This window comes from Vombatus ursinus, unplaced genomic scaffold (genome assembly GCF_900497805.2).
Source record: "Vombatus ursinus unplaced genomic scaffold, bare-nosed wombat genome assembly UNPS02014316.1, whole genome shotgun sequence".
NCBI classification, from domain to species: domain Eukaryota; kingdom Metazoa; phylum Chordata; class Mammalia; order Diprotodontia; family Vombatidae; genus Vombatus; species Vombatus ursinus.
Window position 1 is genome coordinate 1 of NW_020954094.1, and position 10827 is coordinate 10827.

General features: G+C 45.4%; 1 protein-coding gene across 1 annotated transcript; it reads left to right on the forward strand.

Moving 5' to 3' along the window:
• The first annotated feature begins 401 nt into the window (after nt 1-401).
• On the forward strand, nt 402-10705 carry LOC114042242 (zinc finger protein 74-like). The gene is made up of 4 exons (XM_027860902.1): nt 402-584; nt 6971-7105; nt 9152-9278; nt 10602-10705. The coding sequence occupies exons 2-4, from the start codon at nt 7073-7075 to the stop codon at nt 10703-10705; spliced, it is 264 nt and encodes an 87-aa protein (XP_027716703.1). The 5' UTR covers nt 402-584; nt 6971-7072.
• Nucleotides 10706-10827: the final 122 nt, after the last annotated feature.

The following is a 10827-nucleotide window of genomic DNA, read 5'->3' on the forward strand; positions in this document are numbered from 1 at the left end:
CAGGCAACTCTGCCTTGGCATTCTTGGGGCCCAGCAGCCCAAAACCCTGTCAGAACTGAACATGGTCTACCTGCTGAGTAAAACACTGCCTATATTCACCACACTGAAAAGAGTCATTCCCTCAAGACCTTTTCTTACACTGAATTAGGACTGAAGAGTGTGAATCCATTTTTATCTCTATGAAATTCACAGTGATCATTTTGATTTTTCTCTCTTTTTTATCAGTCACAGATTTCTCTCAAATCTTTGCTGTCTTGCTGCTGGCTGTCCGGGGGGCGTGGTCAAACTGCTGGCTGCCCCCCCCAGGGGCGGGGTCTCCCTGATGATGAGCCCTGGGGAGGTGGGGTCTCCCTGCAGCTACTGGTCAGCAATGGGGGTGGAGCCTCTCTGGTGGCCTGCACTGGGGGTGAGGCCTTGCTGTCCTGCTGGTCTGGGGCTGCTGGCTTGCAGGGGGCGGGACCTCCGCTGGTGCATGGCCCCGGGGCTCAGAGCCCATGCAGCAGCAGCCCCCCTGCTGTGCAGCTGCTGCTGGTGTGCCCCACTCCTCCCCCACCCTGGTTACACAGACCTTTCCTGCTGAGCGGGTAAGTTGCTTCCCTGCTCCTGAATCCTGCTGAGGTGTTTTTTACCAAGGCTGTTTGGAGGGAGTTTGGGAGGGCGCCAGGGGCATTCTTCCTCACTCTGCCAGCTGGGCACCGGAAGTCCACACTATTGCTTCCATCCCAAGCTGCTGTGCCTGGTTTTCTGTGATTGGTTTAGAATCTGCTGTCTTTTCTGTCCCTGTGACTGGGAATCCAGGTTTTTGTTTGCAGGCGCTTATAGCGGGAAGAATATCTGTGGCAGAGAATTCCTCAGGGGTGCCAAGACTTTCCCACAATCCTCTCACAACTTTTAAAGCATAATTCATTCCCAGCATCCTGTGAGTTGCCTCTTGTATGGGATGCAGATGATATTTTGAGTGGCTCAGACACCCGGCAAGCTAATAAGATCACTATACAAAAGCCCTTTTCATCTTTTTAGAAGATAATGAAATAGAAAAGTTCCAGTTTTGCCAACATCAAGTCCAATAGGGTGGACATCCAGTATCTCCTAACGGCCAGCAAAGCTTATTGGCCCAGGCACGGGCCTTAGGGAATATGAAGCCCCCTGCCACCAAGCAGGAGAAAAGACGGGCGTCTTTGGACGCAGGAGACCAGGGGTGCCCTCCCTTGCCTCACTACAAGGCTCCAGGCTAAGCCACCTGGGCCTCTTCAATGGAGTAAAGAGGAGTGGGCGGCTTTTGGCAGTTAAGGGGACCTCTGATTGCTCTTCCTGTTTTAGGAAGTCCAGATGATGCGAAAGAAGCCCTTTGGTTTGGGTTGCCATGAGTCCAAAGGGCACGTTGTGGAGTGCTAACCTAGAAACCTGCCGCTGATTTTGCAGCATGGTCAGATTCTGTTGCTTCTCGCTGTTCATGGTCTGCACCATTGAGACCAGGTGCAAGACTTCACCTTGGGGCATTCAACCCGTGGCAGCGGAAGCGAAAGTCCATGAAACCCAGAATTCATTTCTAAGACACTAAACCTCTTATAAACAGGCTCTGTTCTCTGATCCACTTTAGTCATTGAAAGATGCCATGCCCAGCGATCCAGCCACTCCGCAAATGGGGAAGGGCTGGAGCATGATGGTTCACAAGGTATAGATGCTGATGCTAGGCCTGGGCCTGACGTTCAGCTGCACCTCTTGTACCTTCAGATAGGAGTCTATATGTGGGTGGGTCATGGCACAACCTTCCAGAAGACCTTAAAGCTGCATGTACAGTTGTTATGGATTTGGAGATGGTAGAGGCTAGATCTATAATGTCAAAAATCAGCTCAGGCAGCCAAACTTAGGGCATTAATTAGAGCAGCGGAAATAACAGAGTCAGTGAGTTACAATTTGTACTGACTCTAAGCATGCTTTTGCTATGTCCCATGCAGCTGGACACATATGGAAAAACAGGACCTGTGAGTCCGCAGGGACTCCGGGGATGCCCGGCAGCTGATGGTCCACCCCCTGGAGGCTATTCATCCTCAGGCCCTCACTGGTCAAGATGATCCTGTTTCTAAGGGCAATGAGAGGACAGATTGGGTGACCAATGAAGCTACTAGAAAACAAGAAACTGGAGATCTGAAAGGCTAGGAAAATGAGCTCGAGGCACCCCTGGTGATTTATAGATTTGTGATGGCCATGAGACTCTGAAGTGGGAAAATAGCAGCAGCAGAGAAAATGAGCAGGTAGAGTTCCTCCCTGATGAAAGAATGCCACTCCCTGGATTACCTGGAACATGGATGATTATGTCACAACATAAGATGCATGAAGAAATGAAGAAATGTTGTTAGAGCAATGGCTGAACAAATTTTGGTATAGGAATTGAATGTAACCCAAATATGTCTTAAGAGATAGGCCATTTCACTGGCACTTAACTGTCGTACAGTAATGCAGTGGGCACTGAGTGCACTCAAGGGACTGATTGATAAGTGTAACAACAACATTGTAGGTGGCACAGAGGTTAGAGCTCCTGGCCTGGAGTCAGGAGGTACTTTGTTGTGAGTTTATATCTGGCCTCAGACACTTCCTAGCTGTGTGGCCTGGGCCAGTTGCTTCATCCTGTTTGCCTCGGTTTCCTCAGCTGTAAAATGAGCTGCAGAAGGAGTTGGCAAAGCACTCCTGTATCTCTGCCAGGAAACTCCAGATGAGGTCACAGAGAGTCAGATACGACTGAAACAATTTAAAAACAACACAAAGGCCAACAACTTTGAAAGACATCACAACTCTGATTATTCTATCAGCCACTACACCAGAGCACTTATAAAGATGTCCTGAGTGAAAGGTAATAGATACATGATGTAGAATAAAATACACATTTGGGAAACAGAGAGTTTGGGGATTTGTTTTGCTTGACTAGGGGACTTTATTACAAATATTTTATTTTATTTTTTTAATTTTGGGTAGGAAAGCATAGCACTGTAAGGGGACTAGGAAGGGGATGTCCATCCCCCTGTCCTCCCAGAAAAGAAAGAGATTGATGGATTTTAAAGCAGACACTGAATAGAACAGGAGGAAGGCCAGAAGGCAGTGAGGACAGCTTAGAAAGGGCCAGAGGGCCATGCTGAATTTTTTAATTGCTCATAAAGAAAATCCAGCTGTACATGTTAGAACTTGTTTCATGTGCAATCCTCTTTCTGGTGTATCTACAATTTTTTATACATTTTACTTCATGTTTGTGAATTTCAAAATTTTAAAAATCATATATGGATGGTTTTCTTTTTGGCATTTGCACCAATTTTGAAGGTAGGGCAGGAAATGGCAAATGTGATTTTAATAAGACTTTCTCTGACTATTGGTGTTTTGGAAGATTTTTTTTTTATGTGTCCTTTATGGTTATCAGGACCTTTGAATCCTTATATCTTTTCAGCACTGAATTATTGGTAATGGCTCCTGGTCCACATTTGAAACTTTGGATAGAAATGACTTTTGTTGGTCATTTTTCATGTAACATTTGATATATTTTCCACTCCACAATTTCCATTCTTATTTGATCTTTATTTATTTTATTCTTTAAGTTTTATGTAGTTATAATGATCTATTTTAAAATATTTATAGCTTGGGTTATGAATTCTCCTAGCCACAGTTTTAAAAAAAAACCTGAGTGTGTTTTGTTCCATTTATGTTTTTATCTAATTTTTTTCAATAAGCAAAAATTCCACCAATCCTTCCCATCCACCTCAAATTCAACAAGAAAACAAAACCCCTATTTACAAACGTGAATAATCAAAAGCAATATTCCTGCGTTGACCTTGAACAAAAATACATATACACACATACGTGGGTGTGTGTGGTTGTGTGTGTCTAATTCTGCCCTGAGTCCTTCATCTACCCAGAGGCCAAAAGCATATTTTGTTATTTGTCCCCTGGAGTAGTGGTTGGTCATTGTGTCGATCAGAGTGACTAAAGCAGAGTTATATTTCTTTACAACAGTTGGTTTTTACGTAGATTATTATTGTTGAGTTGTTTCAGTTGTGTCTGACTCTCCATGACACCCTTTGGGATTTTCTTGGGAGAGATAACTGGAGTGGTTTGCTATTTGCTTCTCTAGCTCATTTCACAGATGAGGAAACTGAGGCAAACAGAGTTAAGTGACTTTCCCAGAGTCACACAGCTAGTAAATGTCTGAGGCTGGATTTGAACTCAGGTCTTCATGACTCCAGGCCTGGAGGTCTATCCACTAAGCCACCTAGCTGCCATGAATGTACATAGTTCTTTGCAAATCTTACCCTGTTTTCCATTCTTGGTATCCTCAGATCCTCTTAGTTGCCTGGTCAATACTAGATGGTCTTTTCTGCCTTTATCAGACTACATTTGGAATCAAGGCTGGGTCTGTTGAGACTAAATTGACTTAGAGGTAGAACTTGAATACAGACTATTCCAGGTGCAATTTTACAATTTCCACAGTCAGTGTACGGATAAATTGCCATAAAAACACTTTTATAGTAGAAACAAGCTTGGATAGGCTTCTTCCCCCTCTCAAAAAAAAAAGTTCAGCTGTGAGAGGTCTCAGTTACTAAGTACTGCACTTCATTACTTTGGAATTATACAACCTTCTTCCAGCAACTTCTTTTCCAGGGCTGTTAAATTTTAAGGCCCTGCCCAAAGACAAGGTCCCCAAGCATCTGGGAAGTCCCCAGTGGACTTTAGAGATAAGGAGAATTTTCCAAGAATTTTCCAATTTTTTGTACTGTTTCCAAACAGTAAGTTATTCTTATTATTCATTTCAAAGACAAATAAACCCAATTAAATACTTAACAGTTTTCCCACGTAGTACCTATATTCTCTAACAACTTAGTTCATAATTCACAGCATTCAGATCAAAAGAAGAGTTAATCTTCTAAGTATATAATCTGATTATCCTCTGTGCATCATGTTCCAAATTAATAGCATTTCTTATTTAATAATTTCCCCTAAATTACAATAAAAGCAAAATTAGAAGGGTAATAATTACATAAACAATATTATACATTGAATATATGAAATAAAACCTATTGCCAGTCAAATGACATCCATTCTGTTGAATGCATTTCTGAATAACTTTGCATGAAAAATCACTTTATCCTTCTATCAATTTGACATTCTTTACTGATTGCATTCAGAGACCTGTATAGAGTTCTTTTGACTCAATGACACTTTTAATTATTATTCTTCGAGTTGTTAGCAATAACTTCTATAGGAAAGACAATGACTCCTGAGGTAGATGAGGCAAGCTAATTTATTATATGTTCTTCAAGAAGCAGAGGTGCTCCTAGAAGCAGACACACCCCGCAGAGGCAAGAGCAAGCAGTTGTATTCCTGTCCTGAAATGTGAGGTCCCTCCCTCGTTTCACCATTGGCTGGATACTTTCCAGAACAGCTACTTCATAATACTCCTTAATATGTCGCTCCCTCCCTCTACATATAACATTGTGCCTAGAATTGTGTTAATCCTCTCCCCCCAAGTTAATATGCATAAGCTCATTAAGCATGCACAGTTTGAACATTTGTAACTGTCCTACTTTTCAGCACTTTTGATTCTGAGTATTCTTATTAAAAACAATTCTGAGTAAAACCGCTCCTTTCGCATCTATAGTTGACTTTAAGACCACTTCCTCTACATCTGTGGAAACATAATTTCTTATACCTTACACAGTTTCTAAATATATTTTAGTGGCACATTTTAGGTGTATTTGAATTAAGGTACATCAAAATTATTCTAATAAAAGAACACCTCAGACCTGAAATGAAACCATATCATTATTTAGTTAGGACAAACTCAAACCAATCCTTTCAAGATTCAGTTTCAGATCGCATCACACAGAACCTCAATGCCCATTTACTGCCAACAGCTCAGAATACTGGCACTACTGCTTTCAGGTGGTCTACTTCAGTTACTGGGCATGAGGGAGGGAGGTGATGGAGCTGGGAGGGTATAGGAGCTGTCCGGGGTAACTAGCTTGGTGGGTGATGGCCCAAGTGGAAGGTGAGCCCTGGGAGGAGGCCAGGGTTGCAAGGAGGGTCAGTCCCATGGCCCTGGAAGTGCAGGGGATGGAGGCCAGGGCTTGGGGCAGAAAGGAAGGTGGCAGCCTGAGGTCCTAGCCCTGAGTGTGAAAAGAAAGATGCTGGGGCCTCAGGAGCTAGGCAAGGAGGGTCTCTTGGCACTGGGAGGACCCTCTTAGAGAGGGCAGGCCCCACTATGGCCCCTGCCACCTCTTCTTCTTGCTAAGTGGCCAGCCTTCTCTAGATAAACTGTGCCAGGGATGATTCCTCCAGGCAGCCTGGGGAGGGAGCAGCCCTTGGGGCCCAGATCTCTGGGTCCTGGAAATGCCAGGTTCCTGGGGCCTCAGGGCAGGGCAGGGCAGGGCTGTGGGGCCTGGAAGGAGCTGCCCAGAGCAGACTAGCCCTGAGCCTGAGCTCTTGGGGCTGAGATGCCCCTCCTCCCAGGAGCAAGCCAGGTGGGTGTGAGGCAGGCCCCTGCCCAGCACCCTGCTTCTGCGGGCATCCCCTTTGTGGTGCCTGATCCTTCCCATGTGACCTCGTGGTGAGTGCCCTCCAGGGACACCGGGAGCGCCTTCCCTCCCAGGCCCCTGCTTCCTGGCCCCTGCTTCCTGGCCAGGCCCCCCCTCACCTCCCCAGGGTCCTGGGGCACCCTCCCCCCTGTACCAGGGGTCCCACAGCCCGACCTCCAGACCTTGCTCGACCCGGAGTCCCGGACACTGCTTCCTCCGCGGGGGATGGGAAGCCCCTTCCTGCCTCGGGGGTGTCTGTGGGGCGATGGGGGAGGGGAGGGGGCAGGAGAGAAGGAATAAGAGGGTGGAGAGTGGTCCCCGTGCCCGCCCTGCTGCCCCCTCTTCTGCTGGGAAGGGCAGTGCCAGGGGCTTGGGGACCCCTCGGGGGTCTCACCCTCCGTAAATCCTTGTAGGCCAGCCCCCTGCCTGGGGGTGAAGGCGGGGACGTCTCCCCCGGATCCTTCTGCCTCCCCTGAAGAGGACCAAGAGCTGGCCCAGGCAGGGAGGCCGAGGGGATGGCCCCCGGACCCCCGAGATCCCCATGGCAGGTGAGTGCGGGCAGCCCCAGGGTCGACACCATCAGCAAGGCTGGGCGTTAAAAAGAATAGAAGACAGTAGTAACAACACTGCCCTGCCCTCCTCCTGGCTTTGGACTGCTTCATGAGCTCTGGCGTCTCTAGCAGTAACTTCCCCCCAACTTGCTGCCCTCCTGGTTTTGATTTTTAAGCTCTCCCTCATCACACCTAACTGTCCAAGAAAACCATTTCAGTTATTATCCTGTTACATGTAGAGCATTACTTTGCTTTCTTTTTTGTGTTCCTAACACACACACACACACACTCACACACTCTCTCTCTCTCTCTCTCTCTCTCTCTCCCTCTCTCTCTCTCTCTCTCTCTCTCTCTCTCTCCCTCTCTCTCTCTCCCTCTCTCTCTCTCTCTCTCTCTCTCTCTCTCTCCATAAATATCTCGTTTGACCCTCTTGCAAAGGCAGCGCAGGGTATAGCCAGCCAGGTGCACTGCATTTTGTAGCCACTCAGGAAGGTGACTCACACCAGGAAGAGGCCATGGACGTGCATGTCCTTCATTTCCAGGGTTTATACACACATACACAAAACACAGTTTCCGAGGATTCCCCAACTGTTAAAAGGTATTTCACATTTCTATTAGAACCTGACCCCCCCCAACAAACAATAAACAAACAAATAAACAATTTATTTTTCAGTTAATTAGAATTTCCTAAACTACTACTTGCGTTCTTTGCCCAGATTAAGAAAAAAGGTCTTACTCCTGGAATTCTTCCTAGTCCTAAAGGTTCTTTAGTTATGGAGGGGAGAGAGGTAGTGGAGACCTTTTGTACCTATTGAAGAGGCAGGCTTTAAGTCTAAGGATTATAATAACAGAAAAATTCAGTTATGTCTCCCCAAAATCCTTTTTTTGGACAGTTTTCGCTTCAACACTATGAGGTAGAAGTTCTTATTAGTTTTATTTCACCGTTGAGGAAACTGAGGTAAACAATGTTTAAGTGACCCACCAAGGATTGCATAGCTAATAAGTTTCTGGGACCAGATTTGAATTCTGATCCTCCTGGCTCCTGATCCAAGATTTTATCCCCTGAGTCACCAGTTACTTCTCACTGGGAGAGTTTTGGACTGCTCTCAGGTCCCTAAATAGAAAAGAAACTAAGTTATTGAAGTGTCTGTTACAGCACCCAGAAAGGAAAAGATGTATCAACCAGGTGAACAGCTTTGAAAAGAAGACTTTGAAATGATCATGTTGTTTTTGTTGTTGTTGTTGCTTTTTGGAGACAATCGGGGTTAAGTGACTTGCCCAGGGTCACACAGCTAATACTTGTCAAGTGTCTGAGGCCAGATTTGAAAATGAATACTTATTTGTCATTGACAAATTAAATATTCATGAAGCAAAGACTTAAGGTGTTTTGGCTGAGCCAAATCTTATCCATGGCACCTCAAGCCCTTGATAAAACTGTAAAAAACTCTTCGTCACTTGACTGGTAACTATTTTGTGCCACTCAGCACAGTCAGGCTTTTTAATTACTCTCTCTCTCTTAAGAATCCTCTTCATGTTTTCATGTAGATGAGGCTTTATTTGACCATTAGGAAATTAACTGGATTATTCCTTGTTCTTTACTTTCTCTTCAGTGACCACAGGTAGTGTCTTTACCCCCAGAAGATACTGGCCAGCTTCTCACAACGTCTTCATAGGATTTTCTTAACACATCACTATGAGAGTTCTGATGAGGAAAAGGTTTCACATCACCTTCTCTCTTTCTCCTCTGCAGATTCTGATTCCTCACTGATAGCACACACATGTTCTCCCTGATTCCATAAGGAGAAAAGTTTCATAGGAAGATATTTGTGAACTTTGTTCCAACTGCATATATGAATTGCTTTTCTCCTTTGCCCATTGGGTTTTTAATGACTGTGGGTTTAAGTGTTGGGTCCAAGACTCATAAGTCATATGACCTTTAGGAAACCCCTTCTCTGTGCCTCAGTTTCTTCCTGTACATTGACGAGGGCTGGAGGAATTCTGCAGTCTCTTTCATCTCTAAGTCTTGTGAATTCTGATGGTTAGGAGTCACTGACATTCAAGGATGTGGCAGTGGACTTCACCCAGGAGGAGTGGGGCCTCTTGGACCATTCCCAGAAACAGCTCTACAAGGAGGTGATGCTGGAAAACTCTCAGAACCTGCTCTCCCTGGGTAAGCACAACTCCCCCTGGGAACTTGGAATCTGCCATCAAAGGAGTGTCTCCCTCCCTTCCCTAGAATGCAGGGGGATTGAGTGTTTATCAGTGATTAGAAACACAAAAGGGGTGGTCTCCCAACAGGGTCATTCTGCTACTTGGTTTTCCCCACCAAAAGTCTTTGCATTTTGGCCTAGGAAGCTGGGACTGTCCTTCCTTGCTCCTGAAGCTGTCTCTTTCCTATTTGAGGTAGCTGCATGTTCCAAAACAAACAAGGGTTACAGAATCTCAGACTTGGAGCTAATCTCACATGTTATGTAGCCTAGGCCCTGGCTAGCTGAGAATTTTGTCTACAAATTCTCTGAAAATTGTTCATGCAGCTTTTCCTTGAAGCTGGGCAGTGAACCCCCTACCCAGCAAGGTCACTCTTCCCCTTTGGGATGGGTGTAGTCTTTAAAATGGCAGTTGAGTTTCACAGTGGTTAGATTGCTGGGCTTGGAGTCAGGAAGATTACTCTTACAGAATTCAAATCTGGCCTCAGACATGAGCTGTGTGACCCTGGACAAGTCACTGAACCCTGTTGGCCTCAATTTTCTCATCTGTAAAATGAGCGGGAGTAGGAAACGGCAAACCATTCCAGTATCTTTGCCAAGAAAACCCCAGATGGGGCCACAAAGAGCCCTATGTGACTGAAAAACGACTGAACTACAACAGTCTTTAAACAGCTTTTTTTAACAGGCACCAATTTATAGCTCATGACGCTTACTCTTGCCTTGTGTAGCAAGTTGATCTTTCTTCTTACTTAATTTTTTGCCCAAATATAAGCACTGAGGATAGGAAAGCAAGAGAAAGGAATAAGCATTTAGGTAGGCCTCCTATGTACCAGGTACAGTGTTAAGTGCTTTAGAAATATCATTTCATCTGGTCCTCACAATTCCCTGTGAGTTTGGTGTTATTATTCCCCCCATCTTACAACTGAGAAAACTAAGGCAAACAAGTTAAGTGACTTGCCCAGGAGCACACAGCTACTCAGTGTCTGAGGCTGGATTTGAATTCAGGGCTTCCTGAATCCAGGTTCAGGGTTCTCAGCACTGAACTTCCAGCTGGCTCTAATTTCTAGATAATGAAGCTCTGGAATGTGACCATCTGTCTGGGAAGGAGTCAAAGACAGAATTGTCTAGCTCCAGATTGGCTGCATGATCTCCCCCTTACCCCCAAGCTCCCAACAGTAAATACCACATCCACCATTCTTGAGGAGTCCTGGAAACCGTCCCGTGGTCCTTGCTTACAAGTCTACGTTTCTCTGCATCCTTATCCTTTCTCTATTCCCCTTGGCCAGGAATCCCAGTTCTTAGAGAAGACTTGATCTCCCATTTTGAGGACAGGGAAGCATCATGGATCCTGGATCAAAAAGGCCCAAGGACGTCCTGTCCAGGTGAGTGAGACAAAAGCGAGTATCTGGGGACTGTTATCACAAACAACATCTGTGTTGTGGTGAAGGGAACACTGGGCTTGGGGGCAGAAAAACCTCACTTGGAATTCTTTTTAAAATGCTTTTTAGCAGT